The sequence below is a fragment of the Olea europaea genome, chromosome 2, assembly GCF_002742605.1.
Source record: "Olea europaea var. sylvestris chromosome 2, O_europaea_v1, whole genome shotgun sequence".
Taxonomy (NCBI): domain Eukaryota; kingdom Viridiplantae; phylum Streptophyta; class Magnoliopsida; order Lamiales; family Oleaceae; genus Olea; species Olea europaea.
The window spans coordinates 25,365,422-25,384,630 of NC_036238.1; the positions used below are offsets into that span (position 1 = coordinate 25,365,422).

The 19,209-nt window shown below is 37.0% G+C and overlaps 2 protein-coding genes across 2 annotated transcripts in view; one reads left to right on the forward strand and one right to left on the reverse strand.

Annotated features, from left to right (window-relative positions):
* Positions 1-1,652: 1,652 nt before the first annotated feature.
* LOC111368032 (preprotein translocase subunit SECY, chloroplastic) lies at positions 1,653-14,432 on the forward strand. Its single transcript, XM_022989199.1, has 8 exons — positions 1,653-1,973; positions 10,190-10,338; positions 10,432-10,817; positions 11,105-11,404; positions 11,493-11,582; positions 12,158-12,281; positions 13,035-13,198; positions 14,015-14,432. Exons 1-8 carry the CDS (start codon positions 1,780-1,782, stop codon positions 14,237-14,239), a joined length of 1,632 nt encoding a protein of 543 aa, XP_022844967.1. The 5' UTR covers positions 1,653-1,779; the 3' UTR covers positions 14,240-14,432.
* Positions 14,433-14,521: 89 nt separating this feature from the next.
* LOC111368022 (cyclic nucleotide-gated ion channel 17-like) overlaps positions 14,522-19,209 on the reverse strand; it is a 9,704-nt gene continuing 5,016 nt past the window's right edge. Inside the window, exons 5-7 of the mRNA XM_022989187.1 lie at positions 18,744-18,855; positions 15,695-15,931; positions 14,522-15,477 (exon numbers count right to left, since the gene is read on the reverse strand). Coding sequence (XP_022844955.1) covers positions 14,755-15,477; positions 15,695-15,931; positions 18,744-18,855 — 1,072 coding nt within the window. The 3' untranslated portion in view covers positions 14,522-14,754. The remainder of the gene's footprint in view (positions 15,478-15,694; positions 15,932-18,743; positions 18,856-19,209) is intronic.

The following is a 19,209-nucleotide window of genomic DNA, read 5'->3' on the forward strand; positions in this document are numbered from 1 at the left end:
CAAATTGCCAATTGGTTAATTTAACAATCGTTGGATAAATTAATTAATTGGATTTGTTATTTATATTTTTTCGAATTAATTAATTGGATTAATTAATTCACGGACCGGGTTTAATTAATTGGATTAATTAATTATTGGACCGGACCGGGCCGAGCCTGTTTGGGTTTATATAAATACATAACTAGGGTTTGAGGTCCATAAGGTTTTCATTATTCTTGCTAGCACAAGAAAAAACTCTAGGAGTTGCAATCTTATTCTCTGTGTGGATCACCGTTGGAGGCTGGACAATTGGACAGTTGTGGTGGCAAATCAAGGTTGATGGAACGAAAAGAAAAGCAAAAAGATTGCAGATCTGGAAAAGGTACAATCTTATCACAATTTATATCTAAACACAAAGGCGATTCTTGGTGGGAATCGAAAATTATTTTAAATTCCGCTGTGCATGTATAAGTAGATTTCATGTGACAAATAACATAAAAAAATATTAGTTGCTAAGTAATAGATGCAACTCATTAGATTATATAACCATTGTACATCAACCACCATGAAATGCCATATAATGTTACTAATAACACAGTTATTTAATTACTGCAACTTGGCATGCTTCTTTAGACAAATACTATATTTCATATGATTGTTAACATATTATCGCACCCGAATTGTAATGACAACCACCACAAAGTGTGCTACAAGTTATGTAAATAATCAAATTCTATACAGATGAATATATTTTACAAAATCAACAAATTATAATGGACGGTTGAATAACCTAGCTCTAAGATATTATCACATCTCCAAATTCATATCTTTTTTTATCCATTATGTCACATACAGTTTTATATAATAGAACGAAAAATGTCTGCAACAATAGATGTGCTAGACGCAACGATAATCGATTACTTTTACACAAGTGATGTATTTTGTGACACTAAAATAAAAGACACAATTTTACACTAGAGAGGGAGAAAAAATAAAACAAAATAAATAAAACTGATTTTCTTAATTTTGTCGCCTGTGATGTATTCTTGTTTTGGGTAATTTGAATTCAATTGCTCGTTATCACCCGGCTTCGAGAAGATGAAATCATAGAATTTTAATTTCCTTCTATTTTAATTGCTTTCCTTTTACCTAAGTCTAAGCATGCGAATGGAATATAGTTTTGAAATATTTAAATTAATCAAGTAGCATAATAACAAATAGGATGCAATCTCTTTTTCTTTTCTATATATATATATATAGGAGTTAGTAATTTTGGTTTATTTTAATGTAATATCCAGTATTTATGGTATATAAGGTATCATGTAGTAAATTATGAATTATTTTATTTTTGTTGGTTATATGTGATTTTTTCCCTAAACATAATCTTTATGGTGCTATTTCTGTCAGTTCATTCCAAATTAATTATAATGATCTGGAACCAAACTTGGCCCAACGCATATTGGTCTTGGGCTTGGTGTTAATAATAATGGGCCTAATGCTGGGTCTACCCGACCCAACTGTGAAACGTTTGATGAGTCAAATATCTCCAAAACTAAACTGAACTCCCCTTTGACCCCCATTTTATGAACTGAAAATGGTCTGATAAATAAATTGTTGAAATAAATAGAAAAAAAAATTCGATTATATGTTATCGTGAGGTTGAAAATAGGAGAGGAAAAATTGAAATGAAATTTAACGTGAACAATAATATGGAAATAATCGAAAATCCATAAGCACCGCAAATTCCCTAGTTTCCAAGGTTCCAACTTCACAGTCCACTGCGTTTTTTTGAAGAAGATAATGTTGATAACAGTCAGAGAAGTTTCTTCTTCTCTTTGTTCCATCAGTTCTCTTTCACTGCATTCCAGTTATAAACAAAACCGTTTTAATAATAAGCCCAGCAATTGCTTTCAGAAGTACAGTAAAAACTCCATTTGCAGAGCCACGCTTACTGTCCATACAAAGCCTGACACTTCATGGAAGCATAAACAAAGGTATAACTTGCTGAATTTTCCATGTTATTGATTGTCAATTTTGAGGTATTCTTGCAAATTTGTGCTCTTCATTGGGCCTCTTTTTTTCTTGGAATTCGTAATTTTTGTTTTTCTATATTTTTTTAATTTCCAATGTTTCAAGTTTCCTTTTGAAGTTAAAATTTTTTTATGGGTTCTTTTTGCTATCTTACTCAATTTCCCTATTTCAATTTCAAGTTTTTTGCTTTTCTTGTTTGATGGGTTCTTTCGACTTTTCTTCGTTCTTTTGAAAATCAATTTTTTACTGCTATTGTGAACTTTAGATTGCATGATATACAACTCCTGTTTTTGCTGTTAGAATAAGTAATTTAGGAATCAATGTTATTCTACTTTTATATTACTGACTCGGAATTATGATAAGCATCATTTTAGAAGAAGGAAAGAACTCTATTGCTGATAGAGAAGAGTTTATAGAAATAGTTTTTCTACTGTGTATGATCCTTGGGATCATTCATTTTATGGTCAAGGTGAGCTGTGATGCTCCATAAAAATGTATTTGAGCAAGAAAGGTTCCTGCTTTAAGACCCCTTGTGAACTTAGAGCAGAATTTTTAAATGAAGGTTATGGAAACATTTTTTGGCAAATAAAACAAGAAAGTAGAAGCCAAGATAAATGGTCTCACTCCTTATAATACGTTATGATCAAGCTAAATAACAATACACCATTCTATACACTCCAGTTCTGACCCAACTAATCCGTTAGCGTCCTTATGCCCTTTCCTATTGATTATATCTTGCTTCTTCATCTTGAACCTTTGCTGTCTGTATTTGTAACTTACATGATGAGATAAAATGAAAAAAGTACTTTAGTAATGAAAATAAAAAGCTTACTATCGGTGCACAGTCTTTTGAATTATTCAATTTTCCATTATACCGTTTTGCAACACTCGTTTACTAGGAATCTTAAGTATAAACAGGATTTAGATTTTTGAGTAAGATAGACATTTAATTTAATATTTAATGATATTAAAACTATTTACCCAATCCCTAGAGTTCTTCTCCCACACTTTTATATCTTCTTCCCTTCTTCCTTTTTCCTTGTTTCACATTGTGTATCATTTTGAATTTTATTATTAATTAAAAAATTGATTAATTTAGTATCATTTTGTAAAACTTGACACCGGATGGAGCTCCCCCCACAATCCAAACTAATCCAGCCACCACACCAACACCCAATCCAATCAACACCCATACCTACAGGCGCCGGCGACCAGCTGTCCGGTAGGCATCATATAACCGGCCTCATGCCACAAATCAGCCCCTCCAACCACGTCCTTCACACACAGGCGCAGCCCATTGTTGGAAACCCTAGCGCCGCCCAGCAGATTCCACTAGATCCGGCCACGTTTCGAGGAAACGCGCCTCATCGGCGGCCTCAGCAGAGACCGGCGACCCCGGCCGGAATTCTGTCCCCCACACGCGCCGCTCCGGCCGTGCTTCTGCCGACGCGTGTGGCCCACTCGCCGCCGTCGGAAAACCTGCAGTGGCAGCCTGCTGCTCCGAGATCAATTGGCTTGTCCATTCCTCCGTTTGATGAACAGCTTGTACACAATCAGGGGAAAAAATTAGCGGATGTGCGTAGTATGATATTCAATCATCATTTCAGAGTGGAGGCGAAGGACTTTGCAGTATCTATTAACGATTCTGACACTGTTAAGTTGACATAATGGGGTTCGAAGTTATCAGATTCAATCTTTATGGGAAAGTATGGTGCTATTTGGATGGTGAATATGGTAGACAGATTGAGGATGAGAAGTAAATTTGAGGACTATGTCTTTAAATTCAACGAGTCTTCAAGAGCTTTCTTGGCACAACGGTGTTTGAACTGTCGAGGTAGATATTTGATGATAGCACAATATGGGGAGAGGCGTCAGAAAGGAGTTGTCATGATACCAGAAGGTGCAAATGGAGAGGGATGGGCGTCGGTCTCGCAGGTGTTTCAAGCAGTTGTTTACTCATTTGTTGCTAGGGATAAGGTCAAATGACAAACGGTGAATGAATGAAATAGCCAAAGGATGACTTATGCAGAAATTACAGTAAACTCACAGACCTCGGAGCATGCCAACCAACGAATGCTACAACAAAAGTAAAGGACAAATAAAGTCGGTGATAACGAAAGTCACGACATTTGTTTGAGTAGGGCTGAAATAATGGCCCATGCCCAGGAGTTGAAAGGAGCACTGGATGAATTACTTAGGCTGGTTGGAAGCGGGCCTGAAATGGACCCCATAAAATTGATACGCTGTCACAAGTGTGGGGTTGAGTTGGATGAGGATCAAACCGGTGAAATACACGTACCGGGATTGACTCATGAGGAACTACCATCAATTACAGAACATAAAAAGCAGGGAAGAGATGAACATTGTGATTCTCAGGAAAGGATGGAAGTGGGGTACCATAAAAATGATGATGGGGTTGACTTTGTGGGGGTCAACCGGAATGAAGTAGGCACGGGGATTGCAGTTGAACGAGAGGTGGAACCGCTGTCTAAGGAAGGGGAGTTTAGTATGGTGAACTTGGAGACATTAACAATGGACACTGTGAAAGAAAACAACGATACACATTCGACATCAAGGATTACGAACATTTATAATAGGAGGACAAAAGAAAATGATATGGATATCGAAAAAGCTTTGGTGTTGTGGGTAGATGGTGCCAAAAAAGGAGAAAGCGACAGTGACATTATACCAGTGGTGGAAGAGAAAGAACGGTCCTTTGATTATCTCGAGGGCTATCACGGTGAGGATACTTCAGAAACTGATGTGTTAGAAGTTGGTCAACCACCTTCAAACTAGGTTCTACAAAAAATTCAGAAATTCAGTAAGTTTGTTGGAGTGTCATGTGATGGGTATGAAAGTAAATTGTTACAATTATTCGAGGAGCTGGAGGCTAATAGGGGACAAGACATCAGTACACATGGAAGTAAATTAAGAAGAAAGGGTGATCGCGAACTTAAGAGGCTCGTACGGTCAGTAAACTATGTTGGTAAGGATGGCGAGTCCAAGAAAGGAGCAATGGGGAGGGGTTATGGAGTTTTATAATGATGCCAAAACTCATTAGCTGGAACGTAAGGGGACTCAATGAGGTTAGTAAAAGGCATGGTGTTCGACATTTACTAAGGGGATGTGGGGCAAATCTTGTTTGCCTACAAGAAATTAAAATGGAGTTTATCTTGAGGGCGGTGATTCGTAGTTTATGGGGGGGGGGGAAATCATGTAGGATATCAATTTTTGGGGTCAGGAGGCATGTTGGTGATGTGGGACATGAGAGTGCTTGAGATGAAGGAGGTGAGTATAAGGGTGTTCTCTATATCGATTTTTTCAAAAATTGCGAGGATGGATTTCGGTGGATGTTCACAGGAGTTTATGGGCCTAATTCTGATGACAGTAGAGTGGGCTTGTGGGATGAACTAGCTGGAATGAGGGCTTGGTGGAATCTCCCTACATGTATTGGGGGTGATTTCAATGTGATCTGATTTCCTTCGGAGAGGTCGAGTGGTGGGAGACTAACTAGGGCAATGGAGGAGTTCTCAGATTTTATTAGGGAGAATTTGTTGGTGGATTTACCCATGATTGGGGGAGATTTTATCTGGTCATCTAATCGGGATCGACCCGTTTTGTCTCGTATTGATAGGTTCTTGATTTGTGGGGAGTGGTAGTCCAAATATTCAGATGTCACTCAGAGAAGATTGGGGAAGGTGTACTCGGATCATTTTCCTATTATGTTATCGGGGAATAGGAGGGGTGGTGGAAGAAGACCTTTCAGGTTTGAGAAGATATGGTTGAAAGTAGAAGGTTTTAGGGAGTGAGTACAGACGTGGTGGAATTTCTATGAAGTCAGTGGGTCTCCCTGTTTTGTATTGGATCAGAAGTTAAAGGTGTTGAAAGGGGACTTAAAGAAATGGAATGAAGTTGTGGGCAATGTTAACTGTAGTAAAAATTAGTGTCTGTCAGAGATAGAGGAGTTGGATAGGCGGGAGGAGAGTCAAGAGTTGGCTGGGGAGGAGAAGGAAAGACATAGAGTCTGAAAGGAAGAGATGGAGAGGTTGGTGGAGATGAAAGAGATTACTTGGCGACAGAAATCTAGAGTTACTTGGTTGAAAGAGGGGGATAAATGTACTAAGTTCTTCCACAGGGTCGCCAATTCTAATAGGAGGAACAACTCCATCACAGTTTTGGAGGTGGACTGGGTTACTTATGAGGAACCACAGGAAACTGGAAGCCAACTAGTGAATTTTTATCAAAACCTCTATCGGGAGCAATTTAAATGGAGGCCAGAATTGGAGGGATTGCACTTTTCTACTATCACGAAGGATGATGCCCGATGGATTTAGAGACCATTTGGGGAGGATGAAATTAAGGAGGTAGTGTTCAGCATGAACGATGATAAGGCTCCGGGACCGGACGGTTTCTCGTTCTCATTCTACAAGGCGTGCTGGGATGTGGTTCGACCGGACATTGTGAATACTTTATCTTATTTTTTTGAACGTGGCAGATTTCAGAGAAGTTCTAACGCTACATTTATTGTGCTCATCCCTAAGAAACTGGGAGCGACTGATATTAAGAACTTTCGCCCCATTAGCCTTATCAGTGAGGTGTATAAGATTATTGCGAAAGTCCTGGCAAACAGATTAAACGAGGTGCTCGGAAAAGTAGTGTCCAAGTTTCAAAATGCAAAGGGTGTCAGATTTTGGACTCTGTGCTTATAGCAAATGAATGCATAGATTCAAGAATGCGTTTAAGGGCCCCAGGGATGCTTTGTAAGCTAGATATTTAGAAGGCTTACGATCTTATAGCGAATGAATACATAGATTCAAGAATGCGTTTAAGGGCCCCAGGGATGCTTTGTAAGCTAGATATTCAGAAGGCTTACGATCATGTAAATTGGGGATTCCTATTGTATATGCTCAGGCGCTGTGGCTTTGGGGATAAATGGTGTAAATGGATTCAATTCTGTATTTCTACTGTTTCATTCTCAGTTTTGGTCAACGGAACACCTGAGGGTTATTTCCGGAGCAATAAAGGCTTGAGACGAGGGGATCCATTGTCCCCATTGTTATTTGTCATTGTGATGGAAGCTTTCAGTAGGATGATTGAAAGAGCCGTGAGAGCGGGTTTGATAAGGGGTTTTATGGTTGACCAATTGCAGGTATCTCATCTGTTATTTGCATATGACACGTTGATCTTATGCGATGCAGATGTTGAACAATTCAGGAACTTGCGCCGTCTGCTCCTATGTTTTGAAGCGGTGTCTGGTTTGAAAATCAATTTGGGGAAGTCTGAGGCTATTCCAGTAGGGGAGGTCGATAATGTGGAGGAGCTGGTTGATATATTGGGTTGTAAGGTTGCACAGCTGCCGATGTCATATCTAGAGCTCCCGTTAGGGGCACGATTAAAAAGTATCCATATCTGGAATGGTATTGTGGAAAGGATAGAGAGAAGGTTAGCAGGGTGGAAGCTTATGTACATTTCTAAGGGAGGTAGATTTACTCTCATTAAATCCACTCTCTCCAATCTCCCTACTTACTTTTTGTCATTGTTCCCCTTTCCGATTGCAGTGGCAAAGAGATTAGAGAGATTTCAAAGAGAATTTATGTGGGCAGGGTTGGGGGAGGAGAGGAGACTCCATTTGATCAATTGGGGAGTTGTTTGTTTGTCGATAAGGATGGGGGTCTTGGGGTGAGGAGCCTTGTGTTGTTCAATAAGGCCTTATTCGGCAAGTGGTTGTGGCGATTTGGAGTGGAGAGGGAAAGCTTCTGGAGAGAAATAATTGGGGCGAAGTATGGTGTGACGGAGGGGGGATGGTGTACATTTGAGGATCGTGGCTCTTATGGGGTGAGTTTGTGGAGGTATATCCGACGGGGATGGAGTGCTTTTTTGGACAAACTGAAGTTTGTGATCGGAAATGGTAATGAGATTAGATTTTGGGATGATTGTTGGTGCGGAGATCAACCACTGAAGGAGAGATTTCCTTCCTTGCATCGCATTGCCTTAGTGCCCACTGCTATGGTGAGTATTTTTTAGACATTCATAATGGGAGCGATAGCTAGAGCTGGGCAAATCTCCCGAACCGAACCGACCAAACCGAACCCGACGGTTCTTCTCAAATTAAATACCCGAACGAATATCTGAATTAAGAACCGACGGGTATGGTTCGGTTCTCGCTTCTAGACCAAGAACCGAAAAATCGAATAAGAACCAAATATTCCTAATTTTTATTTTTTTTATATTGAATAAATCAAATTATTTTAATTTTTTCTAAACAAATTAACAAATTAGGTGATTAATTGATACTTTATCACCTAAGCTCTAACCTAGCTAGCTTGACCTAACCCAACCAATTTCTAAATCCAATTTTTTGGTCCAATTATTTGTTTCATTTCTAATTTTTTAATTTTTAGCCTAAGTGTCATTTTTAACCCACTACTGACAAACCCTAAATAAATTAACCCACTATCACCTACACATAATACATCTGACATTCCAAAACTCAAATAGATGGATAGAACCTCCAACTCTGAGTCTGAAGCTATAACGTCCGGGCTCCGATGGCGACCTTCGACCGTTGATCATTTGAATAAGGTAGTGTGTAAACTTCCCTATATGTGATTGGTAAATTAATATTGTTGGACAACTTGTTATATACATATTAAATTGGATTACGTTAATTTATAAAATTACGATTGAATGTGTTATTAGTTGTATTTATGTAGTGTTATTGTAAATGTTAAAAAATTTAATTATAGTACAGAACTGAACGGAACCGAACCCGAACGGTTCCATAATTATATTTGGACCCGACGGTTCTATTTACTAAATATCCGAAATTTTTGGTTCAGTTCGGTTCTCCTTAAAATCGAACCGAACCGACCCGTGCCTAGGCCTAGCTATAGCTGGAATATACTTTTGGGAGGGATCTACAGGATTGGGAATCGGAAGATTATTCGCTGTTTATGACCTTTTTACATGAGGCACAAATTCGGGTTGGAGAGAGGGATTGCATCAGGTGGAGGACAGCACGGGATGGCATTTTTTCAGTTCGCTCGTACTTAGGTTCCCTCGTGGGATGTGTGAATAATTCATTTTCCTGGAGGTTGGTGTGGCAGTGTAAATTGCCTCCTCGGATGGCATTCTTATTGTGGACAGATGTGAGGAAACAGGTCTCAACGGTGGATAATCTTCGACGTAAAGGCTTCTACGCAACTGAGTGGTGTTATATGTGCAAGAAGGATGGGGAGACAATCAATCATTTGTTCATTCATTGTGATAGTGTACGTTGGATTTGGAACAATATACTTAGTTTTCAATCTATGGATTGAGTGATGCATTGTCGTATAGAGGACGTGATACGGACATGGCAGAGAAAACTTCGTGATAAGGATAGCAAACTAGCATGACACCTTATCCCAGGCTACATTGTATGGTGCGTGTGGAGAGAAAGGAATAACTGATACTTCGAAGACCAAACAAAGATAAGAGAGCAGATAAGAGAAACATTTTACTTTACCTTGTATTTTTGGTTTAATGCTGTGTCTAGAAATCCTGTAGATGGGTTGCCTAATTTCATGTTGTTCCTTAACGGCTTAAAGTGATTGTACACCCTACGTGTATTCTCTTTTAAGTAATAAAATTATCTGATTACCTATCAAAAAATTTTTGTAAAAATTCCTTGTCAAGTGAAATGCCAGTCCATTAGCTATGTGCTTATTTTATTGTGAGCTAAACAATTTGAAGATTACTAGTCGCATTAGATCTTGAGATTGGATTTTGAAAATTCAACTTTATATTATCGTTTTGGATTCCAGAGTAGAGACATCAGTTTCATGGGGAACTATAGATATTGATGGTTATTTTATTTACGTTTATAGGTTCATTAGAAGTGGGGAATGCAGACCTGTGGTCTGTTCTCTTTGTTCCATTAGTTAAAGTGAGTGAAATAATAACCATTCTTCTTCTGGAAAAACTATTGCCTTGAAGAGTGATGACAAGAATTTGGTAGATTTTATATATCTGTATAATACAGACTGATCTTTTCAATATTAAATTTATCACTTTACTTTTCTTTTCAATAATTATTTCTTGGTTACTTCAACATAATGTACATTTTCTGAACATTATTTATATTGGATGTGTCAAAAAATTTCCCTTTGCTGATTGTAAATTTCCTCATCTGTGATAGTTCTGAATTTGATCCACTGGGAATTAATTCAGATGGATTATTAGATATAAAAACTGCTTGGAAAGATGCCTGTGCCTTGATTTCTCAAGCACTTGAGAGTGCCTCAAATACCAGAAAGGAAAAAGCTTCATCGGCTAGAGGAGTGGCAGGGTTGTTATGCAGCATATACATTTCATAGGTTATATCTCCTATAGAAACCTTTTTCTCTTAACCGTTGACTAGGACTACTCGAATTTTTCCAGCTGCGATTGAGGACACTAGCATTGATTTTGGTGACTTCTTTAAAGGCCCACTACCAGGAAAGTTTCTTAAGCTCTTGGGCTATCTTGCCCTGTCACGACTTGGAATATACATACCTCTTGGTGGTGTAAATCGAGAAGCATTTGTTGGTAATCTAGATCAAAACAGTCTATTGAGCACTTTAGATTCATTTTCTGGAGGAGGCATTGGTCGGCTTGGAATTTGCTCTCTTGGTATTGTGCCCTTTATCAATGCACAAATTGTTTTTCAGCTTCTCACACAAATATACCCAAAGTTGCAAGAACTCCAGAAAAGAGAAGGCGAGTCTGGAAGAAAGAAAATTCTTCAGTACACTCGCTATGCTTCTGTTGGATTTGCCATAGTACAGGTAAATGATGTCATATCGAGACGCTATGTATTGTACATTACATAAATAAGCGATTTTTACTTTTGTTCTCAGTTTCATCTAGTATGCTTGTTGAATATGTCTAATTATGCACAAAAGTACTTTGTAAATTCTGTTTGGATAAAACACATTTGAGAGATTTAAATCTGGTGAGGCTACAGTATATGGCTAAATCTTGAGTGATTGACCAGGAAACCAGTCTATTCTTTTGTTGGATGTTAGATTAATTAATATAATATTCCTATCTTAAAATTTTATTGTCTTTGTAGGCAATTGGTCAAGTACTCTTTCTTCGCCCTTATGTTGATGACTTCAGTACTCAGTGGGCTCTCACTTCTGTTATTTTGTTGACTCTTGGTTCAGTTTTTACAACATTCATCGGAGAAAGAATAACTGACTTAAAGCTTGGGAATGGTACATCTCTTTTGATCTTCACAAATATTATCTCCTACTTGCCAGCATCTTTTGGGAGGACAGTTGCCCAGGCTTTTCAAGATGGAAACTATGTTGGACTTATTGCCACCATTGTTTCCTTCTTCCTCTTAGTCCTTAGCATTGTGTACGTTCAGGTTAGTGCTATTAGTACCATTCAAAAGTTATAATGTTTTCTCGTGAAAACAAAGGAGGAATCACTAATTTTCTCAAAAAGCGGCTCAGGAAGCAGAGAGGAAAATTCCGCTTAATTACGCCTCAAGATTCACCAGCAGAACCGGGGGACTCGAAAAATCTGCTTACTTACCATTCAAGGTTGATAGCTAACATCTCATCTTGAATTTGGTTATATTTATATAGATATATATTGAATTTCACACTACTACCTTTCCATTTTTATTTTTTTTATTTTTTATTTTTTTATTTTTTTATTTTTATTTTTTTTGGTTCATTTGGAAGAATATGCCTGTTTAACTACATCGTGGGAACTGCTGGAAATTATTTTTGACGCATTTCATCCAGATATACTTTGTGGAGAGATTACTGCGATAATGAATTCAAAAGTTCTACTTATATTTGATTAATTTTCCTAGTTAAATTGATATCATGGATTTAATATCATACTATTGCTTCTGGTGAGATTACACTTCTTAATCTTGTGTCTTTCCACCAAATTGGTCTCTTAGACAATCTGCTTGAAAATCCTTTCTTAGCCTAAATGTTTATTTGGTTTCATTAATTTGTCAATGTTCTCTCTTATTTTACGTTTCTGGTCCTTTTTTTTTAAAGTTATTTTAGTATCTCCTGGTGTTCTACACTTTTTATTGTACTACCGTAGTTTTTTGCCCAAGATCATAGTCTTGATTATATTAGCAGTAATTTTTGAGCAGGTGAATAGTTCGGGAGTGATGCCAATTATCTTTTCCACTTCATCCATGGCTCTTCCAGGAACACTTGCACGCTTTACTGGTTTGGGTGTACTAAAGAATGCTGCTGCAGCTTTGAACCCCGGGGGTATGATTTAAATAACTTTGTCTCTATTCTGTATTTAGTGGCGTTAATGTTCTGGCATGGACTAAACAACAGTAATCTCATTGCCAACCTTTTGAAGCATTTGTAGTTGGATTGATTAGGCTTGCGATTTCAAGGATATTTCCATGTCATTCATCTTAGTACTTCAATTCTAATCCACAATTTCAGCGGGACCTCAAAATTATACTTGACAAAGTTATTATAGTTATTCTGATACACTACCTTATACTCACTGCTAGAACTTAATTGTTTGTTTTAATGCACAAAATGCTCACAAAATCCCTCTTTAGAGATCACTGGATGGGCTCTGGAGGGGTACTATCAGAGAACTTTTGTAATCCTTTCGACTGCCATCCAAGTAAAGAAAGTAAACGGGACTGCTCTCAAAAGAGAGGTCTTTCTTTCTGGTTGTGAAATCGCTTAGATTGAAAAGCAAGTCGATGATGTTGTTAGGTTTAAGTAATATTTGATGCAATGCTATCCTGTGGATTCAACATTGTGCACTTATTTTGTTAAAATCCTAGTGGAATTGATTTCTGTGATATTGTTACTTTGTTTTTCCTTCATGGAATCTATCTTTCAGAATCATCAAAATTTTATTAATTGCTAGAAAGTTAATAAAGATAGGGCTAAATAATGTAGTTTTATAATAATTCTAAGAAGATTACAGATAATTATTTCTGCTGAAATACGTAATTTCTTTACAGTTAGGAATGATTAAAAATTATTTTTCAGGTTCTTTTTATCTGCCAACCAACATTGTATTAATAGCCTTCTTCAACTACTACTACACATTTCTGCAATTGGACCCAGATGATGTCAGTGAACAGTTAAAGAGGCAAGGTGCCTCAATCCCTCTCGTCCGACCAGGAAAAAGTACAGCTGCATTCATCAAAATGGTGACATTCTGCTTCATTTAATACTTAATTTTACTTCATAATTTTTGTTTAGTGAGCATTATTTCATAATTTTTCTTCAGGTAAATTAGAGGTAGAAATCAATTTGGTAGTCTTTGCTTGTCGTTTTCGCTGATCCCCTTTGTGTATTTTGAGTAACAATATGCGCTTCTTCCTCAATGTTGCTTCATTTTAGTTTCATCTAGCTAAAATTTCAGTGTGCTGCTCACCCTCCCATCCCTGCAGCCTATAACAGCATTCCTGTCCATCTCCAAAAATTGGATAAATGAAGAAATTGATGGATTCTCCTCAGTGATGCATGCATAGATTGAGCTGAATGCTGAATAATTTCTCTTACATATTAAACTTCCAACGACGACAAGAAATTTAGAATTGTTTCTTCTAATATATTTTATGAGGAATGGACTGGATTCTTCCGTAAAGAGTTCCATACGGCATTGGACCACAAGAAAGAAAATGTTCTCTCAAGGAATTGTTTCAACTCATGACCACGTTATTGAGTCTGTGAGACGTGAAAATTGTAAATCTCTTGAATCTATATCCTTTTCATGGCACTCGAAATGCTTACTTTCGATCCTTTTTCGACTTATCGTAAGATCTCATACACTGATTAAATGCATTAAGTACAATTCGTGTTACTTGGAACCTGTACGTTTCTTGGTTGTATTGCTTCTACTTCAAGATAAATGTAATTGAAGTTGTGCATATTTGGCATACAGTTTTAGACTTGTTATTGTACAGTACCATCTAATCTACTTCACCAGATGTCATTTATGTCTTTGCTACTGAAAATTACAGGTTCTGAGCCGCATATCAGTCCTCGGTTCTGTGTTTTTGGCAATTCTGGCTGCTGGTCCTGCTGCGATTGAACAAGCTACCCATCTGACTGCATTTCGGGGATTTGCAGGCACATCCGTTCTCATTCTTGTAGGTTGTGCGACAGACACAGCAAGAAAAGTTCAAGCAGAGATAATTTCTCAGAAGTACAAGAATATAGAGTTCTATGACGTTGACAAATATTAACAATAAAGTGCAATTAGTTCTATTGTATTTGTAACATCTAGATGACACAATGATAGATCATTTGCATTTTCCAATTCAGTCAGGCTCTGTTTCTTTTCCGTCTTAGCTGCTGAATACTGCAACTTCTTTCCTGCGCTACATTGAATTTTATTGAATTATATAATACAGATGGCTCAAATTTGTTCTGGTTCTATTCAACCACCCTTATCTTCATTTAAGGTCATCCCTAATCAGAGGTTTAAATGTGGGTCCCATCTAAATGGTTTAGTAACATAAAAAAGGGATTACAACAAGCACGTATTTTCATTGATTTAGTTATAGTGACTGTTACATATAGTTTATTGTAAACTATACTGTTCCAGCCTGCTGCAGATCTTATAAAATAGATATAAAATTACATGAACAGAAAGGCAACCTAGAATATATCCTTCCATTAAGTGAATGTTTCTATTCTGCAGGGAACATACGCTTTTGGATGTGAAATGAATTACTGGTCTACAGTCGAGCTGATGTAACTAATCATCTGTCTCGGCTGAAAAGTCAGGCTCTTCGGGTTTCAGTAGTTTTGGGGTCCCCAAGTCTCTAATCTTTTGAGCACCTCTCCTTGTATTTGCAGCAAATTTTGAAGCCAAAATTGTGACCCCAAGTTTTGATATCCGACCAGAGTTCGAACCCTCAGAGCTCTCATTCTGTTCTACCTCTTTGGAGTCCAGAGCTGACATCTCGTCCAATGCAAACGATTCCATGGTCGCAAGTTCTTTTGCTATCTTCTTCCTCTTGTACCGTCGCCAAGCAGCCTGTATGAAGCATGCTGCCCATGTTCTCCAGTGGTGTGAATAAAGACGGAAGGTATGCTGCAACTTCTTGCTGTGTAGTCGTCTAAACTGATTAGCTACAAACTTGAGATCTTCGGCTCGCAATGCAAAAGCTTCGACTTCAACCAGTGCTCTCACTGTCCTAGTCGAAGAAGGCAAGTTGACGGTTGATCTTGGTAGCAAAGCCCATGCAAGTAGCTCCTCCCCACAAAAGTCTCCTGGTCTCAGGGTAATGGAATTGAAGAAACCCGTCCGCCCTCCATTTGTGGTTGAACTCTCGAGTCTACCACGGATGATGAAGAGCATCTCTGTCACAGGATCACCCTCACGTACAATATACGTACCCTCGGTGCTCAAGGATGAGACTAGGTGCTCGCATATCGCATCAAGCAACTGATTGTCCATTTGTGAGAAAAATGGAACCTGGAGAGCCCAGCAAAAAACCAAAAAAATAAAAAATAAATAAAAAAAACAAAAACAAGAAACAAAGGTTAGCACGCGAGGAAGCACAAGAGGACCTCGTGAGTCTTGATCTTCATCTTTCAAAGGGACTATTGTAACATTATTTTTTCCAGACATTCAATTAATCAAGAAAACGTTCAGATTTCTTTTCAATGAAAAATATAGTTGGGAATCATACACGTCGAACAAGGTCCAAACACAGATGACACTGTATATCACGACGGAGATCGGTGGGTAAGCCACGCAGAATAGTTTCTTCATTTACTCCTCGAGTTGCAAGCCACTTGTATTGAACAAACCGCCGAACACGTTTCCTCAAATCTTCTGGAAGTTGACGATGCTGCATCCACTCCTCAGTGTCTCTTCGCTTAAGTCTCCATTCCTCAAGCCTTAGTGTTAAAGACTGCAGGTATGTCTACATGCAGAAAAAGATGGAAGTGAATCACACTCGTTTAGAATGATAAACATAAAATGCTGTAAAGAAAAAGCAAGATACAAGTCCCCGGGTCACAAGTGGAGAAGGGAAAAGAGCTCCCTAAAATCTTTGATATTCTTGATCAAAGTCATATAAAGTTCAAATAATTCGCAAGCAAATTATGAAAATTTCGGAATAGAAACTGTAATACGTCATAAATGAATATTTTGACCTGTGAATATTGAAAAATAAAGCATTATATCATTGATAAGTATGCGAGTTCCGTAGAAAATTAGAGGATTATAGTGTTATTAAATGTTCATTTGACACAAATAGATTAAAGCAAGACATGCCTTTGCTGGACTTCAATTATTATGCCGAACTGGCTCCAGAAACTATCGACATAATATACTAATTTTACCTTCACTTGTTTTGAGTAAAATGAGAGCTCCAGAATAATGTAAAGTATCTAACTGAAAAATTATAACAAGGGAATGTTTTAGGGCTTAAATTTGCCCACAGAATTATTATGTGAAACAACAAAAAGTTTGTCCTTGGATATTTGCTAATTTGTCACTTGACTTCTTTATTATAATATGCATATTTGTCAAAGCTCATAATCGTTAATAAGCAATAGGTCCCAAGGAATGTGGGGTCAAAAAGTAGGTAAAAGTTGGGAAACCTATGTAATGTGTGGACAAAACCAAAGTTTGACCAGTTTATAAGCAATTAAAGCATGAGAAACAAGAGCAATGATAATAGGTTACTGACCGAGGTGTTTAAATTTTGGGCGAATGTCCTAGATCCGAAAAACGAAAAGGTTTGATTCCTTGATTTATTTGTGAGCTGAAATGGAGGTTGTGAGATTGAAAAGCATGGAATCTATAGAAAAATCAGAAAAATGGGGAAAGATATTTCTATAAAGGATGTCCCATATAGAAAAAATATGCCCTAGATATTTTTTATTTAAGTTTTTTGTTGAAGAAGAAACAGATACATGAACTTAAAAATAATTGATTACCAATGAAGATTAGCTAAAACAAAGGAGTCATGTATTACAAATTAAAATAAATCAGATGAGGAAAAGGAATTATTAGATTTAATGCTCATGTAAATTTGTCACTTTGTATTATAGGGGTGGACAAAATGACCACACCAACCAAACCAAGTGGTTTGATTCGATTCTACCAAAAAGATAAAATAAAATATATATTAAGGTTTTTGGTTCTAGTTCGGTTCTAGTTCTAGAACCAAGAACCAAACTCAATATTTAAATTTTATTTATATATATATTTTTTTTTGTACAAATTAGTGAATCACAATTCACACCAAACATTCATAATTCAATTGAAAACTAGGACAAAAAGGTCATATACCATCAATTTCTTATGTCTTAATGTAGAGACTGGAGATCCTGATTTATTTTGAAGACCCAAACCTAGTTCATTTCTCATTTTCTTTCATTCTTAATTTGAACACTGGCTATCACATGGATACCAACAGTTATCGCCTACCATCTACCTTCACGCTCAACCACCACGGTCACATGAATTTCTGAAATTGAATTCACAACCTTCGGTTTTTCTTCCTCAAATGTTTTTTCTCTTTTTTTCTCACACAAAAAAAAAAAAAAAAAAAAAAAAAAAATTCAAATCAAACCAAAACCGAATGGTTTGGTTTGGTTCTATACTTAAAAAAGAAAAAAGAGCAAAAATCATTTAATTTCATTACCAAAAAACTTAATTCATGGTTTGGTTCAGTACTTTTGGAACCAGAACCAAATGAAACAATGTCCACCCCTACTTTGTAATATATTTCATGGCATCCAGACACTGAAGTTATAGAACAAACATTTGATACAAGCAGACTATAAATATAGCATAGACTTCCATATGTCAAGAAAAACTTCGACATATAAAAAGCTTCTATATAAATAGAGTTCTTTTACAGGTGTTAAGAGCTCGGTACTCTAGTAATTGAAATTTTTAGAATAATTGAAAAATGGATTCTTGAAGTGAGGAACTCGTGTTTCGATCATACTTGTCGGAAAAAATAAAAAGCCAAAAATTAGAACATTGGGAAATTTTGACAATATTTAAAAATAAGTTATTGACTAAATTGATGAAGATGTTATTTTGACTTAAGCTTATACTTTTGAGCACAAAACCCTCAAAATTAAATGACATTAGCCTAAAATATGGGCTTGCCATTAACACTACACGAAACTAAAGGTAATCTTTATTTATTAGGTATCCTTCTTCAGCTTCTCATCAGGTCAAAGTTCAAAACACTAAACCTTGTTCTCAAATTAATTAAAAAATATATTACAAGATGACTACCAATTTAAATCCCAAAAACATCATCTTTAAAACTTACTTTTAACAAAGCTCCATGATTTGCACTCGAATGTTTTAAAAATAGGCAACTAGATCAATGAGGACCCAACGAGCAGCAAGATTCTTGCAAAGTAAAGAGCAGAGAAAAAATTAAATGAGACACCAAACTCAAACAAGGTTAATCAAACTAAACTTAGTTAAGCTTGAAAAATGAATAACTGCAAGCAGCAAACTCTTTTTTCTTATTCTAGAGAATAACCAGGATTTCTTGCATATGAGATCCAGAAACATCACCAGTAAATCAGAGATTGGAGAAAAGGTTTAGTGGAATGCAAATCTGTGACCCTACCGAACAAATTAGTTGCAGGTTCAATTTGTTTTATGAGAAACCACGAAGATCATTTGGTATGCCACAACCAGTGCATAACCTTATGAAGATTTAAACTTTACAAAGAAATGGAAAAACTTTCACTTACCTGCATATTTCCAATAAGATGTGCGAATAAAACAAGACCCAAGATAGCAATGAGTATGGCAAACGATGTTTCCCCAATAAATGTGCTTGTTGAAAGATTTTGTCCATATGAACTGAGGATAAGAAAGAGAGAAATGTATTTAGATAATTTGCTTCAGTTCCAATTATCTTGTAGAGAGAGGTACAAGATGGAATCAGTTCTACTTCCTCTCGATCTAGAAATATTACCACAGCTTCGAGTGACATTCATTTCATAGTTTCTATTTATGCAAGAATTTTAATATGTAGGGAGTACAAAGAAACAGTGTAGCATCAAACCAGTGACAACATGTCAGTAAATACTTGCACATTAAAGAAAACTTGAAAACGTGCTCCTTTGAAACCTCAGTTGGATCATTATTCAACAATCCGCCACCCACAACCAGTAAAAAAAATGGGGCGAGGGAGGGGGAGGGGGGGGGGATAAG

Coding starts and splice junctions, on each gene's coding strand:
- LOC111368032 (XM_022989199.1), top strand. CDS start 1,780: ATGTTGATAACAGTCAGAGAAGTTTCTTCTTCTCTTTGTTCCATCAGT. Junction 10,818..11,104: donor TTGGATTTGCCATAGTACAG/GTAAATGATGTC, acceptor TTGTCTTTGTAG/GCAATTGGTCAAGTACTCTT. Junction 12,282..13,034: donor TGCAGCTTTGAACCCCGGGG/GTATGATTTAAA, acceptor ATTATTTTTCAG/GTTCTTTTTATCTGCCAACC.